Source organism: Hyalella azteca, unplaced genomic scaffold (assembly GCF_000764305.2).
Source record: "Hyalella azteca isolate HAZT.00-mixed unplaced genomic scaffold, Hazt_2.0.2 contig3013, whole genome shotgun sequence".
NCBI lineage: Eukaryota > Metazoa > Arthropoda > Malacostraca > Amphipoda > Hyalellidae > Hyalella > Hyalella azteca.
The window spans coordinates 136,633-154,241 of record NW_025933269.1 but is presented as its reverse complement, the minus strand read 5'-3'; the positions used below and the strand labels follow the sequence as shown (position 1 = coordinate 154,241).

Sequence of the window (17,609 nt, the reverse complement as noted above, 5' to 3'; positions counted from 1 at the left end):
TAAAAAAAAAAAAAAAAATACCAAAAGCAAACTGGAAATTTTGGCCCTCAATAGAACTACCTACGGTTAAAGCAAGGTAGAAGCCACTCAACAACGGGTTGAGTTCTAAACTTCTAAGTTCTAACATATTAGGGTGAAGAGTGGTTGTTTATACCTAGTTATACTTATCCTATATATATTTCAAACAGAAGCAGTTGCTCAATTTTGTTCAGTAACTTTGAAGTTTGATTAAAAAATATTAGCTGAGTCAGTGAGTGCCTCAGCGGCTGAGCCAGGCCAGGTCCGCCAGGAGGCAGGAGCCTGATTGCTGAAACCCTGAAGAAATTTCCATTCTGCTGCATTTCTGCATAGCAATATCTGAATATCAGAACAACTTCACCATTCATGTGTACTATTGTGCAGTATTAGTGTGCACTATTGTGCATTCATGTGCAGTATTAGACTAATCTCTAGTCTCTACCATGCCATGGTGGCACTACCAGAGCCAGACTTACCTCTAAGGCTCTACCACATAGTTGTCACAACTCACAAGTTCAAGTTGGTATAGGTATTAGGCCTACTTAAGATTAAGTGCATCCAAAAAAAGGGTGTTTTTTTTGTTTAATTATATGTTTTTTGGGGTGTTGTTGTTGTTGTTGTGGTTCCCCGGTCTCAATTTTACAAGAGACCCCCCTCGCGCAATTACGACACCACCAACAGGGGGTCGTTCCAGAGCTGTAGGGTCAAGGTTATGTGGTGGTGTTGTCTGAGTTCCTGCCAGAGCGGACATTCCAGGAGAATGTGGGTGATTGTGTGGGGAGCTCTCTGGCAGGATGGGCAGGTGTCTGTGTCTGCTTGGCCTATTCTGTTTGCGTATGTTTGTAGTGAGGGGTGGTGGCCGCAGCGTAGCCTGGCTAGGTGTACTCTCTCCAGTCTAGAGAGCTGTGTTTCTGTGCTGCTTATGTCAGGTGGTGGGTGCCCAAGGACTTTGTTTTTGCCGGCCAGGCTGCCAGCTCCAGCGTTCTAAGTGTCATAATTGTGTGTAAGTGTTTTTTTGTGCTGGTGTTGCCTTGGGGTGGGGGTACTGTATCTAGTATGTTGGTGTAGTATCTGTGTGTGGTTTGCACTATTTATCTGTGTGTAGGTGGGTGCCGTGGTTGCGTAGGTAGTGGCATGGGTGTTGTGTGTTGTTTATGGCTGCGGCTATGAATTGTGTTCCTGAGTTCCTCTCATGTCGAGGTGTGCTTTTATGGGAAGTATTTTTGTTTCTGCATGAAGGTGTTCTATGGGGGTGCTTTGTGTGCAGCCTGTGACTATCCTGAGTGCTTTGTTTTGTAGTGTTTGGAGTTTCTGTATGTTTGTGTTGGATAGTGCAGGNTTTGTGGTCCAGTGTATCCAGGAACTCGAGCCAGGCCCGTTGCTGTTGCTCTGTAATTTTGTTCTGAATTTGTGCGTTTAGTTCCTGGATTTCTCGAGTAGTAATTGGTGAGTGAGGGGTGGGTGTTTGTCTGAGATTGTTGCGTTGACGGATGAGGCTGGCTATCTCAGGTGTGAAGTTAGGGTTGTGTTGTTTTCTGTTGCCCTTTGGTATGTGTTTCTTGTCAGCCTCTTTGATGATTTTGTTGAATTGGGCAACAGTGTGGTCAATGTTTGTGATTGGGAGGAGGTTCAGGTGTACAAATTTTACTTCTGTCTCGTGTTTGAATTCCTCCCAGTGTGCGTGTTTGAAGTTGTTGTGTGTTTTGCGTGGTTGTGTGTTGTTTGTTTTGGATTGTGTTTTGATGATGATAGGTAGGTGGTCTGAACTTGTGTCTGTTACTGTGCTCCATGTAGTTGTGTTTGCTAGGTTTGGAGAGCAGAATGTTATGTCTGGGGAGGTGACTTGTCTGTCTGCTTGGTATGGGATGTGAGTGTGTTGCTCAGTGTCGTTGAGGATATAGAATGTGTTAAGTTGTGTGGCTAAGTTAGTTCCTCTGTCATCTGCTTGTTGGTTGTTGTACCATCCTGGGTGCTTGGCATTGAAGTCACCACCCAGGATGATGTTTTGTGTGTCCAGGGCCTGTAGTGAGAATTGATAGTTAGCAGGTAATCCTGGAGAGTTGTGTGGGGGAATGTAGGGGTTTTTGAGTGTGATGTTGGTGTTGTGGCCTGTCTGTACTCTAAGTGATTGAAATTCAAGGTGTTGGTCCGCATTTATGTCTCTGCGTGTCTGTTGTGTGGTGTCGATGTATGAGACGCTCTCGTGTATGTATGTGATGAGGCCCCCACCAGCTCCATGTACTCTGTCTTGTTGCATTATGGAGTAGGACGGGATGTTGGGTGTTTTATGTCTGTGTTGTAGTTTTGTTTCTTGTATTAGTGCTATGTGTATGTTGTGCTTGTGAATTAGGTGTTTGAGCTCTTGGTGTTTGGTGCGGATGCCCTCTATGTTAAGTTGCAGGATATTGAGAGCCCTGGTGTTTCTGGTGTTTTTGTGTCGTGGACGGTGTTGGGGTCGTCGGGGTCTTTTTGGGTCGTCGTGGGGTCTTTTTGGGGTGTAGATAAATAATCTGAAATCCGTTTTTGGCGGTCGGCATCAGAAAACCGATTTTTATATATGCCGATTTTTATATAATTTCTAAGATAAAATGCAAGTTAAATCTTGGGCTTCTTGGCCCCAATATCCGTGGATTTATAGCGCTTTTAACTTAGCCTCGGTGACCCATTTGCCATATACTCCTGCAAGGGCAACCATGACAATGACGACATTGCAGGTAACCACGACATTGCAACCACGGTTAGGTTAGGATAGTTTTTTTCGCCAATTTTGCCGATTTTTGCCTGATTTTTTTTTGATCAATTAGAGCCTCAGTATTTTGTTTTCTATAGAAAATATATAAAAAATTGGAAAAAATTCTGATTTTTTTCAAAATTTTCGCCAATTTTGCCGATTTTTGCCCGATTTTTTTAGACGAATTAGAGCCTCGGGTGTGTCCTCCACCCCTAAAACCCCCGGTTCCCCACGGGTCCCCCATTGTCATTTTCCAGGTCCCTCTTTGTCGTTTTCTCTAGAAAATATATAAAAAATTGGAAAAAATCAGTTTTCCGATGCTGACCGCCAAAAACGGATTTCAGATTCTTAATCTGCACCCCAAAAAACATATAATTAAAAGAACACCCTTTTTTGGATGTGCACTTAATCTAAAGTTTTAACTTCAAGTTTTCTATCCACTGTCCAACTGGAACTGAGTATCCACTGTCTTCTGTCCGTGTCCAGTGACCAGTGTCACTGGACAGTGGTCACTGCAACACAGCAACTGCAAGCTCCCAGCTGGCAGCTGCAAGCTCAGCTGGACGTCACTGCAAGTGCTCAGTCCCAACTCTCTTCTTGTCATGACAGACATGACTCATGACCATTACTATTAGCCCTTGTTACCTAGTAGTCTACTCTAGTACCTACAGAAGTAAGTTATTGTTCTTTTGTCAGTCATTGTTGTCATTTTGACATTTTGCAACCTACAGAAGTAAATATTAAGTAAGATGATTTACTGCACAATCCTTTTTTCTTAATTTACTTCATGGCATGCTTTGCAATTTGTGTACATTTTATTTTGTATGTGGAATTGTGGATGTTGACAGATGACATAATGATAATCATGTTGTATTGTATTGCTCATGCTCAGGCAACTTGGAGAAAATGGTGACTTGCGAAGCCTGCTCCAGTGCTCCACTCACCCACTCCCAGGGTGCAGAATTTGCAAGCTGCGTTGCCAAGATATGGATTTTCTGCCCAAAATGTCACCTGCCATTTTCAAGATGCATCACCAAGTAATTTTTAATAAGAAAATGCTGCTAACAACTTTGATAGTATATCCCTTACTCTCCACGCACTGCAACACTTACACTCATTACAACTGATTTCCGAACAAGCTTCACTGAATCCTGATCAATCAAACATACCAGAAACCTTACTGTGTGCACTTGCAGTCTTTCAAATTTTCAACTATTTCTAAATAGTTGACTGAAGACTGGCAAATATATGAAATGCAATAATTTCAATTCAAATGTTTCAGCAAGATCTTCTGAAGGCATAAATTTTGCTGCTGATGCGCCGCCAAAGATCTTGCAATATTCACCTCCTTTCTTCACCCTGGACCCACTCCAGTACTTAAAATTGATTCTAGTAAAGTTATACTTCATTGTAAATATGAAATGTCCAAAAAATTCAAATTTTATATTATCTTCTTTGATCTAGAATAAATAATTTAAATTCCTAACTTGTGTTGATCGTAAATTGTAAGTCCTGTCTCCTGTCACTTCCCCAGTTTCTCCCCTCCCCCCTGGCCCCCCAGGCACCAAAACCAGGTGCTCTTTGCCAAGACCAATAAGTACTGCCAATCCCAGAATTGCACTGTAACTCAGTAAGTGTGGAATTCATTAAGCACCATGAACACCTGAAGATATCACACTCCCTGTTTGGGCGATGTCAAATTTGATTTCAAAATATGTAGATGTGATCCATGAGATTTAACTAAATGATGAAAAGTTTCAGTTTAACCACCCTCCTTTTTTTACCATACTTATACAAAAAATTTTGCATGTTTTTGTTGATATTGTCTTACCATGTTACCAACTTCACTTCAGATAGCACTGAAAACAAAAACAGGGCTCAATAATAATTTCATCTTCCATTGTGGGTTTTCAAATGTGTCATGTCTTTTATAAAGTGTTCATTTTTTATAAGCGTGAATTTTTTTTAATGAGAGAGGCAGAATTTCGAGATGTTAGGCATGTGTTATGTGGTGTTATTAAAGTTATCCCTACTAGTGATGTGTAGAGGAGTGAAAAATTCTTATAAAAGTGTTTAGAATTCATAACTTGATAGATGAACAAGATTGATAAATTTCAGAATGATAGTTGATCAAAAGTTGAAAAAAAATTAATGATCAGTTATGAATATCAGAAACCTTATGGAAAAGATTTCACAATTTATAAGAACAGCACATAACCAAGTAAAAATTACATGTGGTTATTTGATTTAATTTTAATGTGTAACGTTCATTGTTATATTGATGTTCTGCATTGTTATTGGTCTGACAGCTCTGTGGGAAGACCCTGGGAATGAAGGTAGAATTTTTGTACATGGAGTCCAAATTAAGTGGCAATAAATGGATTCAGGAGCACAGTGTTGAAGCAAAGACATTTTCAGATTCTTCCTCAAGTTCATTTTTGAGTCCTTTATAAGCAGACCAATATTGCATCATGGATGCCAGCATAATCATGTACAAGACATTGGTTCAAATCTTGAGGAGATGAGGAAATTAAAAACAAACTGATTCTAAAAAATTTGTGTTCTGTCACTATGTTTGGTAGGTAATTTATGGATCCCAATTATACATTGGAATGAAAATATCATTATTATTTCAGAAATGTTCCATGAATACGCTTGTGTAAAATAATGCCGATATGGAATGGTCAATGTAGTCAATGGAGCAAGTCTTTTGAAGTGACAAAATAGTTGAATTTAAAATATTAAGCTATGAGACCAGGATCATTAAAAGAATGTTATGAAAAAAATTTGTTTCATAATTTAAAATTCAAGAAATATTTATAACCTTCATCAGAAATTGTACAAATGTTGATTAACTTGAACTGAATATACCATGAAGGGGAGCGTCTACCCTAAAATTTATCTCGGCTATTTACAGACAGATCACTCAGAAACTTGGTACACTCATGTAAAATAGAAAAAAAGCATTTTGTTCATGTGAATTTTTTTAAATAAATGTTCAAAAGAAAATGTGAAATTCTTTAAAAAATGGCCAAAAATGGTACCATAGAAATCTATCTCTTAGAGTTTTCAAGCCACAACATCGAGACACATATCATTTAATATGTAAGGACCATATCTACAAAACTGTGTAGGCATTTTTTGAAATTCTAATTTTTGTGGGTGGGGGGCCATTTTTCAGAAATTTTTCAATTTTTTCCCCTCTTTTTACTAAATAAAATCTAAACTAATGAAATTAGAAAAATGCCTACGCAACATTGTAGATCTTTTTTTTGCAAATCTAATGATATATGCCTCATTGTTGTAGCTTCAAAACTCTAGGAGGAGATAGGTTTGCAGTGACAATAAGTCAACTTTTCAGTAGAGCCCAACAAAGTCGCGCGCGCCTCAAAATAGACATTCAAGAGTGCAGGGTTGCAAGACTAGATGATACTGGAGCTCAATTTCTGTCAAGGATGGTGTGAATGACGGCACGAGAACTATCCCGTACGACTGCAGGCGTATGACTGAAGCACAGCATGTTCAGACTAGCTATTTAAGTGGACTGCCGGTAATTTCGGCCTATCTTAAATGTTAAAGAACTCCACCACCCCTAACCCTTTCGCGATATGTTGTGAACACACAAATCAATGTACAGAGATGGTTTTTGTACCATTGGATAGGTCAGAATGTTGGCTTTAAGATGAGACTAAAAGCTGGGAAAGCCAAAATCCAAAATTTTAGGGTAGACACTCCCCTTAACACCATTCAAAACAATAATTTATTTCATTACAACTGCAAACAAAGAGATCACTAGCTATGGCTTCTTGAATCGACTCTTCTCACTTAGTTATTAATTATTTCAACCAATATTTGTGATTAAATTTACAAGTGTTGTTTTTAGTATAAACACTTGGCAAGGCAGATTGATATGCACTGCTGCATTGGCAACCAGAATCCAGTATATCATATAACTGTGCACATGCTTTCACTGTATTCTCATGTACATGATTCTGCTCCCTCAAACAGCCTCTGCAGTGTGCATCGCCTTGAACTCTTATTGGTGGCAAGATTTGTTATTACTTCATGATGGTTAATTTGATGTCTTTAACTTAGAGACAAATTGTTGCTGAAGTAAAATCTATTATTTAGCCTAATTGAAATCTTTGAATGTTGCAACTTTCATTCTTTTATGTGCAACTTGAATTCCTTTTATTTTTCTTCCTTTCTATCTTAACTAAAATTTTTGGACTGAAAACTGGCCAAGGGGGATAAAAAATAATAAATTAAGCATTATTTCTAGAATTCCATCTTACTGTCAGTCAGACAGTGACACGCAAGTTTCTATCTGGCAGATACTACATTTACCTTGCTGCTTATCACCAAACACCATTATGTCACCTTATAGTACTATTAATAGTCAGAACTATGATTTATGATTAGTAGAATTCAATAACCTCAAATTCAACTAAGCATTACTTCAGGAAGTAAATTTCCAAAGATGATTAATATTGTTTTTGTAAATAGCATGGAATAATCCCAATACTGACTCATTCATATTATTCATTTAGACACTGACTGCATTAGCCAGTACAGTCAGTATCTGAGTACTCATTGGGTGTTGTTGCCAAAGTCTGGTCACCCTTAGCAATGCTGCATTCATTCATGTATAAATATTTTCATCTCTCCAGGAACCAGCCTCTGAGGCATTGGGTGCTGGAGGTGATGAGACTGCTGTTGCATTGACAGGCTGATAGCTTAGTGGAGTAATCACAGCAAGGTTGCGCTGCAAAAAATTCCTTCCTTTGAGTTCATGTTGCCCCACTTGTGCCTCCACAGGATTAGTGAAGCCCTTGCTCCCTCCAGCTTGTATGACATGTTGTTCTTGGAAGAAATCTTGCCATCAAGATGTAACAATATGTTTACCAAGAACAAAATGAGAAAATAATTGTATTCTATGTGCCTTAGCCTGCAGTAATATATATTTATATGTGTTGTTTAATTATGATGTTGTGCTGCTATATGTGTCTGCTTCTATTGTTTGTAGGTACCCATTTATAACATGATTATTTCAAGGATCTAGGTGGCACCTCTAAGGTTATTTATTATTATTCATTTCCTACTTGCTAATTAAGTGCCTGCCTTATTTATATTGTCATTACTTTGATTCATGACTATTAACCCAAAATGCCTTTATCATTTGGTTTCAGCCAATTTAGAATTCTATTATGGATTACAATTTCTTCCAGGAAATCCCTAATTCATGTTCATGATGCCTAATGCTACATAATGATACACAATGCTTCTTGCATGCATTTGTCTGGTGCTCCTTGCACCAAGTTTAGCATATTCCTTGCACCTCCTTTATTCATAGTTTCCAACATACTGGTACCAACTAAAAGTAAAAGTGTTTGTCTCGCCTGCAGGAGAAATTTCCAACATATTTTTTAATTACTAATTTGCCATATTTAATCATTACTGTAACTGAGCAATTTTAAGTGAGTTTACAACTCAGACTTCTTTCTCTGCAAACTAATTAAAAAAGAAAGAAGTTACTATAAATATTAAGGTATTGCATATCATTGCCCTTCAAATGTGATTCAGGTTATAAATAATTTTTGATATTGACATGTGAACATTTACTGCTAAATTATATCCATATTATCTATCCAATATCTTTTGAAAATGTTTTGAAATGTTTGAAATGCCCAATGTCTATTTATCCTTATTTTTTATCCTTTCAGGTAAACATGAAGTGCTTTTGTGCTTCTTGATATTTTATCTAAGTTTGGAAACGTTCATTTCTGCTGAATTATAATTAGTTTGTGTTCAAAGTACATTTAACATGGAATCTCTACTCGGATCGTTGTTATTGATCCATTTCTGCTTGTTTGTTTTTCTATTTTTAATAGCTGCCTGCGGCCGACGACTTGGATTAAGAAAAAGATATATTCAATTGCTTCTTAAACTATTCCAATTCAGCCAAAACAGAGTTGAGGAAAGAAGAAGAGATCGCTTCCCATCTGTGTCTCTTGATGAGTCTGACATTGTTGAGGATATCCAACAATTATCTTTCAGCCAGCCCAAGTATTTGGGTTTGCCTGAAGCCGATGAGAATGGGTTTCATATGAGTGATATATTAGAGTACATTAGGGCGGGAGTGTCAGCCATTGTTGAAGACACAGTTCTGACGAATTTTGTTCCTGAAGTGCCTCCATGCTGGAACCTTCTTACGCGAACCAATACGCGGGATTACGAGTTTGTCAGCTGCCGACTCACGCTGCTATGGATGAGTGGCTTCCTTATTCGATATTTGTTTCTGCTGCCAACAAGAATGATGGTCCTTTTAACTGGGATGCTCATTCTGCTTGCATGCACTGTTGTTGTCGGAGCATTCCCAGAAGGTCCAACTAAACGTAAATTGAATGGGCGCCTGAGCATTTTTTGCTTTGATTTTGTGGCGGGATCTCTTTCTCTGTTTGCCACGTTTCACAACACGGAAAACCGGCCGAAGTCGGGCATCACAGTGGCCAACCACACTTCTCCTATTGATTCCATGATTTTATCCACCGACAACGTTTATGATATGGTAAGATAACGTTTCGTAAATGTTGCTTATACGTAGCAATTTGAATTTGGTAGATCTTCAAAATTATTAGTTTGAAGTTTGTTGGAAGTCAACTATTATAAATACGTGAATGTTTTCCAATAAGTTCAAAATTAGTTAGCTTTCTCTATTAAATTTTGCAACACCATAGAAGTAGATGTTTGCTTGCTTCTAAACTTTAAATTTTAAGTAATAATTTACGGACAGGTTGGACAGAGACATGGCGGCTTGTTGGGCTATTTCATGACCCTGCTGAGTCGCAGCTCAACCCACATCTGGTTTGAGAGAAGCAGTGCCAAAGATCGCTCCGAAGTCTCACGAAGGTAGCTACATCCTGCCAAAGTGTGTTTATAAACAGTTTCAATATCTATGAGATCTTGACTGCGAAATCATCATATTTGAATCAAATATCCAATTATTGCTATAATTTCATGTGGTTTATCGTTTATATCAGTACTGTGTATTTGATATTTTTGATGCACTTTCCTATTCAAGGAAAAATGTTTCAAGTTCATGAGCTTTCAATCGTATTTTATCTTTGTTCATGTCAATACAACTTTCATTCTGCTTGCAATTTGAATATAGTCATGAGGTAGTATTGAATTTACTTGAAGTAATTATTTATTTCGTCCATGTTAACTCTCAAAAAATAATAATTTGGAGAGTTGTATTGCCACAAGTAAACCAATTTACATGGTCATTTGATGATAAGATCCACGCAAAAAACTTCAGCCTGTACTGACAGACTGAAAGAGCACACTGCCAATCCCGAGCTCCCGCCTATCTTGATCTTCCCGGAGGGCGTGTGCGTGAACAACACTTCGGTGGTGCAGTTCAAAAAGGGTGCCTTTGAGGTTGGGTTATCAGCCTTTTATTTAATTTTACTTTTTTATGACAATGACTTGAAAACCATTTTAAGTGTCTTATTCATCCATATTTCATCGATCTTACTAATTATAAATAACTTAGCATTTATTTCGTACCGTGAAAATGGTACTGTTACAGAAACCAAAAATGCCAGCTAGTTCCAGCTTTATCAATACCTTATGTTTCCTATATATTATTCTTGGTACGGTTCAGTTGCCGGCGTAAAATGTGCTTCATGCATAAATGTAACTCATCTCTATTCACTGTAATGCGAACTAACTGATTTCGCTATGCTTCGTTAACGTACAGATTGACTCGGTCATTTATCCTGTGGCTATCCGCTTCGACTCGCGCTTCGGTGACGCGTACTGGTGGCAGGACGCGTTCTTCTCGTACGTGCTGTACACCATGACATCCTGGGCCATAGTGTGTGATGTCTGGTATCTGCCGCCCGTCACACGCCAGCCTCACGAGACTGCCATAGACTTTGCTAACAGGTATATGGCTTCACTAAACAAATGTATTTTTCCAACTGTTTGCGAGGATATTTCTTCATTGAGTGGGTTTATTATTATTTCTATTGCCATAATTATTCAGCTAATATTCGCGGTGAGATTTTTTCATTGAATCTGTCTGATATTGCTGTTGACTAAGATGAGTCTGCTGCTTTGAAATATTAATAGACTAGAAATATTGCACACGGGTATATATATTTAATACCGGCGAGCAATAAGCTTTATGGAACAGATATCACCACAGATTTCAGCTGACAGATTTTTCATCCGCTTATTTGTTAAAATTTTGCACGCATTCGTGACTCTCCTGTACATTATTGTTTGTCATCAGATGATAAGAAATGCGATTAACTGTACATCGGAGGCTCTGAAATACTCAATGGAAAGTCCTAAATGATTTAATTTTAACGGCTCGTTTCTTGTAGGTCGTACCTTGTAACTCATAAATAGTTCGATCTTGGCAAGTGTTATACCCGCTATTTCTTGGTGCCTACACGGTTTTGTCCATGGAATTATGTTGAAATATTGTCTTTATATTAATATCATAATGCCGTAGTAATTGCAAGTAGTCATTATTTCTTTTGTAATAAGTATGTCATAAACCTATTTATTCGCAGAGTAAAAGCAGCAATAGCAGTGAAAGGCGGCCTGAGTGACGTATCAATCGATGGGTTTTTGAAAGCCAACCCCCCCAAAGCTGACCTCAAATCTCAATATCAACGAGAGTTTGCCAAGCACTGCATGCCAGATACATCAGATTGTTTTATAACACAAAACTCTTCGTCAGATCACAAGGCAGCTATGGATGCATTTGCACGCAATATTACAGAACGCTCGTCCCTCTCCCGACGCGTGAGCAACTCATCCGCTCAGCCCAACACGTCCCAAATTTATATCCCGGATGCCCAGTTTGAAATGCAGTTAGTGGATTCTCCGACCAAAGTTGCAACAGTCGATGAAAGTAACGTGGCTACACTGCCATCTTTAGATGACTTCGAAACAAATATTGTTGATTGTTCAGAAATTGTATGTGAGTTTAATGAGAGCAATTTGGCTAAATGCGCTGCAGTTGATGGTACAACTGCTGCCGTGGAGGTGCGACGAAGACTCAATGTGTTAACGTGTCAGAACATTAATCCCGACGATGGAGGGTTAGCCGTCCATGCCTCTAATGATCTTAATCCTGATCTGCTAAGAATCTCAAGCACATAGCTCATTTTATTTAGAGTTTCTCGTTATTTAGCTTATTAAGGTATGAATGTGAACTTGGCAATTTGGCTGTGAAAATGTTTGCAATGTATTAACTTCTGATTTTAATGATCCTCACTCAATAAGACTCTAGGCTGAACAAAAATACCTCAGTTCCCTGCATGTAACAATTTCTCACCAGATAGCGAGGTAAAGCTTCTTCTAGAAAATAAGCTCGGGGCCAAGATGATTTGGTCATCTAGGAGTTGCGCCTTCAAAAGTCTTCCTTTAATTTATTGGTTATTTTGATTATGGAGGTAAACATTTTTGGCCAGTTGACGCTTTAGGTTATTGTCATATCAACTTCATGAACTACCGCTTACTATAGTATATATAGCTATGTTACTACTAATATTTCATGAGGCAGTGCAGCTTTCGTGTTTCTTGTTCTCATTTCATTATGTAAGTTCACGCATTATGTTGTAGAATTGTGTCACTGATGCTGGTTCTTGCATTCTCTCACACCTCCACTGTCATATGTCAGAGCATCGCAATTATCGTAATTGACCTGTCGAAAACTCAAATTAGGGTAGTTGACAGTGCCTCATGATTAAATTTTAATAATAACACTCAAGATGTTAACATTCACGTTCTTATTCCAGGCAGAGATAAGCCCCTAGAGTTTTGGGAGTCATGCTAACATTTTGCCATAATAGTATTGAAATTTATTTTTCAATCGCACAGTTCTAATGCTGTATGTAGACAATCGAGTTTAACCATTGTACTAGTATGTTGACAATTTTTAGTTTAACCGCTTATGTTCAAAATTATGAGTTTAACCACTATATGTTGACAATTTGCACTTTAGCTGACGTTTTACTTAGTATTTTTTTCAATAATATGTCATGTAATTTCAACCGAATCTCTTGGAGTTCTGCAATCTTAGCTCCGGCTTATTACGTCGCACTGAATCGTTACGCTTAAGAGCCTCTTTCCTTGCCTCTACACTGGATTATTAGATATCGTGCGTGTTGCATCAGCGACATTAGTGCAGCCGTTTGTAAAGCGCTTTCTGCCATTGGCGATGCCCGTCATTTCTAGGACTTCACGCAAAGCTTTGTTTTTTGGCATCTCACATTCTTAGCATAATTAACGAATGTCAGGTAGGTACCTTTCTTATTCGGTTGTGAGGAGCTTCACTAGCAGCAGTTTGCTCACTGCACCAGCTTGGCGAGGAGTGGGTGGGCCATTGCTACTGAGTCTAAATATATTATGGTTAATACAGGATCGGATATTAGGTCAAACTTTCATTTATTTCAGGTGTATACAAGAAACCAAGAGCCGGCTAATGATAGATGTGCTAACATCCATGTCATGAACTGAATCCAGATGAGCTTAGTCCCGATATATTATCACCATTAGTTGATGAAGATTATTCTTCTTTTAATGAAACGCATATGTTGCGGAGAAGCCGCAACATACACCCCAAAGTTTGTCTCATCATTTTAGTATTATTCTGTTTTCAGTTTCACTTACTTCACCGAGTGATGGTGATCCACTTGCAAATGCGTCTCAAGTTTCTTGTAAGTCAGCATCAACTTTGATGGCAACGTTTAGCAGAGCCACGTTTGTTTTAGTCCGAATTTTCTCAAATAAGTAACGTGTTCAATCGTAAATGAACGAGGATTCTTAACTGGCATTTTATGACTAATCATGAATGTAGTAAATCCATACTTTTAAGTATTTTTTTGGAAATTCACAATTGTCATAGCACAACGTTAAAAGCCATAAATTATTCTCAGAATTGTTTATTTTTAGTCACAATGGTGTCAGTTTTCTAGATTTAGATATTTTATTTCCATTGTTTTTTCGAAAGCAAGTGTGAAGACTGATTCCGTTAGTCAAAACACTGCAACTGATGTTCATCGCCTGCGTGGTCGACGGCTGCTAATGTTATGGTGCCAGTGCTGGCCCTAACACATTTACGATCAAATGGCTTAGTGCCTCGTGTTTCTCATTGGGAAGAGATCTGTTTTGAAACTTGACTATTGTATTTTGTTGTGACGTTATTTTTTAATTAAAGATGCATCTTGAATAGGATCTGCTTGAATTTTTTTTAATTACGCTCACTGTTCTTCACGTAAACCACGTAAAGATTATTGCACTAAGGAGATTTAGTGACTAGCAAAAATGGTTTAACAAAACCCCAAAGTATATTTTTTCTGTGGCTGTTTTGATTGCATAATTTAAGGCGTGTATAGTTTTCGATATCAGCTTTCACAGGTTTTCCGCTTATATTGCTCACATTTTCTGATCCCATTGCATCCTGTTGATATCTTCTGAATCGCGCTAAGTAGTTGCCTGCTAATTAATTGGGACCCGTTGAACTTCGGTTCTCCTCGCCGATCAGTCTCGAGCTTCTTGAAATTCTTCACTAACACTAAGCCTCAGCACACACGCACGATAACGCAGTGATCGCTCACTGCCTGCACTCGCGGGCGAGTCGATCAAGGCGTCTCCTCGCGTTATGGTATATAATCGAAGTTACTATAAACAACTTCCTAGTTACTAACTAAACTCCAGCGACCTTGTCTTAGCTGTGACGCTATCGGACGCCAAGGTATTCATGGTGACCTGATCTTGTAAAGCAGCAGCGTCGAATTAGCCTGCGAGGTCCGATGCTATAATATTGTAATATCTGTTCATTTACTACGAACTTGCTAATCTATTATCTTAATTTTCCTTGACGACGGACTTCAGTTTAGGTTTTTGTAATTTATTCGTTAGGTTGCTATCTACAACTAAAATCCTGTATTTGATTTTGATGGTAAGGGTTGAATTTGGTTTATCCTAAGTGATGTGTAGGCTTTCTTGTGGGAGTGTATATTTAGAAATTGCCTGGTTAGGTTGATTTTGAACAGCGCAACTCTAATTCAAATTTGTGATTGTCTTATCCTATGGTCAATGTTCCTGAGCGTCCAAGCGTTATTTCCCAGATACTTCTTGCATCCAGTAAAGGAACATCACTACAACTTTGATTTATGTCTCACTGCACACTGCCAGAGTCTTGCTTACGGAGGGTTTCGTACCTGATATTTGACAAAAATATGTTAGGCTATTAAGAATGTTAATTAAAAGTTAGGCTATTTCTGATTAATGTAGATTGAACAGAACAATATTGTTCTCTTCAGTCTTTTCTTGCTCTGATAAAGCTTTAGAGTGCATTCAAAAGTACAATCTTGTTCGGAATCTCCAATTAGCTATAATCGTTATGTTTTTAGCAGTGTTGACGTGTGGTCATTAACAATGCGGCAGGTTTTATTATCCGAACTTACATCTAACGGTTTAAATCTAAACTGAGGTAGTGAAATTAGTCGAATATATCTTACGTTGCCAGAATTTTAGTTCAAATTGAACTTTCACCTGTTGCTGCAAGTAATGAATTGATGACGAGTTCACGACTCATTGTGAGGGAGGTGCCGGTGCATCGCTATGCCTCGTTCGTGTCGGAGTCGATTCAGACACGATATTCTGTCCCTAAAAACGGCTGTCCAAGCTTGGCTTTATGACCTTCCGTTCATTTATGCATGCATTAATTAATTAATGAATAAATAACTTTAATTTTGATAGGATGTAAATTCCCGAGCATAAATAATAAACCTGGTAATGTATTCATCATTCCCATGGTCTGAAGAAGTTTTTGTTTTCGATTTCGCATCCAAAATTTTAAGGTATGTGCTTGGTTGTGTTTTTTAAGTTTATCTCTATTTATTTCCTCCAGTAATGATCATGATCACTGCTTGGTTGTGTTTTGGTTGTTTGTTTTATCTGTATTTCCTCTAATGACGAGAATGACTTCGAGAACAACAACTTCGTCAATTTGGGTGTTTTCTTCCTCCTATTTGCTCAAATGCGTTTTAATTATAATGTACTCGTAATATTGGGTGGCTATGTTCAGGCCATGGGCGCACTGTCACCGATTCTCGACTTCGTAGAATTTTCACAGCTAGCTGCGGGTCTCGAGACCTAACTTGTTGTTCTTTATAGCTCGTGTGATGTGAAAAATGTTTTCGAGGTTGGCGAAAACCTTGGCATCCTTCAATCTATTTCACGTGTGTCTCTGTTCAAGCGCTTCAGAATCGAATTTTTTTAAGTTAACTTGCGTGACTTAAGCGCAATTTCAAATAACATGCGTTTTCCTGTTACGTAACAACTCGACAATTTTTCCGGTTTTCAGTTCCTGGTGGTATCTTTCGAGAATTCAGTTTTCCGGTTGTTACTTTAGTGATTTGCATGTAAATATCACCCTACTCGAGGATTCATTCACTTCAAAAGTGCACTGCAGCAGTACGAATTTCAGGAGTATATAATTTCATTTTTTTTAATTGAATTGTAAAATTATAACTTATTTGATTTAAATAATTTCATCAAGTTACCAAATTCGCTTATTTGTTCAGTTCAAAACAACACAATAGTTTAAGTAGTTATCATGAGTTGCAGTTCAGTCGTATCAGAATTCTTATTTATACTAGATGTGATGAAGCGCAGCCATGAATGTTTCTACAAATGGTAATTGAACCGCTAATGCTTCTTGAAAGCTTGTGATCTTTTATTGTAATCGGAGGAACTATTAATTCGAGACGTGACGATCTTTGATTAAAGAATAGAATTATGAAGGAAAGGATTATCGATTACTTGACTGTTAACCACCTCCTATAAGTCTGTCATCATGGCTTTATTGCCGGTAGATCCTGCACCACTAACCTCTTGTCTACCTTGAATGATTGGACTCGCCTGCAAGACGAAAGAGAGCCAGTAGATTGCAGTGTACTTCGATTTTGCCAAGGCATTTGACAATGTTCCGCACGAACAGCTGTTGCGTAAAGTGAAGTCTTAGGGAATAGAGGGAAACGTCCTCCAATGATCAGATTTTCTTGTAGGTCGACGACAACGTGTCAGTATTAACACCAGCGTGTCAGACTGGGCATCAGTGCGCAGTGGCGTGCCACAAGGAAGCGTTTTTGTGCCTGTTTTGTTCGTTGCTTTTATAAACGATCTGCCAGGAGTAGTGTCAAGCACATCATGGTTGAACTATATTAGTTCAACCTTTAAGCGTATGCTCCATGTATGCTGACGACACAAAAGTTTATAATACAGTTAAGGATGCGTCAAACAAAGTACAACTGTAAGATGAACTTGATAGTATAGTTGACTGGGCCGATACGTGGCAGCTGCGTTCTAATGCTGACAAGTGTAAAGTACTCGTACTTCACCTCAGCAGGAACACTGTACAGCATGATTACAGTATGAAAAAGCACGGTTGCAATAAGAGATTAATGATTGAAAAGTCTAGTCGTGGAAAAATATTTAGGAGTTAATGTCGACAAGGATACAAAACGCAACCTAAGAAATCAAAATAAACTACTTGCACTGATCAGACGCTCATACGAGTTCATAGATGCAGAAGCGATGAGGCTATTGTCTGTCGCTGTCGTGCGCGCAAACCTAGAGTTTGAAAACGCCGGATGGTCACCGATGCTTGAGAAGGACAAAAATTTAGTCGAGAGTATTCAAAGACGCGCAACAAGGATAATTCCCTACAAGTCCTATGAAGAAAGATAAAAGATTATTAAGCCTCTAAATCTCTGTTAGCGACGTCGGCGTGGGGACCTCATTGAAGTATACAAGTATACTCATGGTTTAT

At 38.4% G+C, this 17,609-nt stretch overlaps 1 protein-coding gene across 1 annotated transcript; it reads left to right on the top strand.

Moving 5' to 3' along the window:
- Positions 1 to 8,472: 8,472 nt before the first annotated feature.
- LOC108682248 (glycerol-3-phosphate acyltransferase 3-like) lies at positions 8,473 to 15,784 on the top strand. The gene is made up of 5 exons (XM_018171379.1): positions 8,473 to 9,317; positions 9,543 to 9,658; positions 10,081 to 10,189; positions 10,512 to 10,699; positions 11,335 to 15,784. The coding sequence occupies exons 1-5, from the start codon at positions 8,574 to 8,576 to the stop codon at positions 11,927 to 11,929; spliced, it is 1,752 nt and encodes a 583-aa protein (XP_018026868.1). The 5' UTR covers positions 8,473 to 8,573; the 3' UTR covers positions 11,930 to 15,784.
- The last annotated feature ends 1,825 nt before the right edge of the window (positions 15,785 to 17,609 follow it).

What these genes read in the sequence shown, in the direction of transcription:
- LOC108682248 (XM_018171379.1), top strand. Translation starts at nt 8,574, where the DNA reads ATGGAATCTCTACTCGGATCGTTGTTATTGATCCATTTCTGCTTGTTT. An exon ending in CGCTCCGAAGTCTCACGAAG is followed by an intron (nt 9,659 to 10,080) that starts GTAGCTACATCC and finishes CTGTACTGACAG; the next exon opens with ACTGAAAGAGCACACTGCCA. An exon ending in GCCATAGACTTTGCTAACAG is followed by an intron (nt 10,700 to 11,334) that starts GTATATGGCTTC and finishes ATTTATTCGCAG; the next exon opens with AGTAAAAGCAGCAATAGCAG.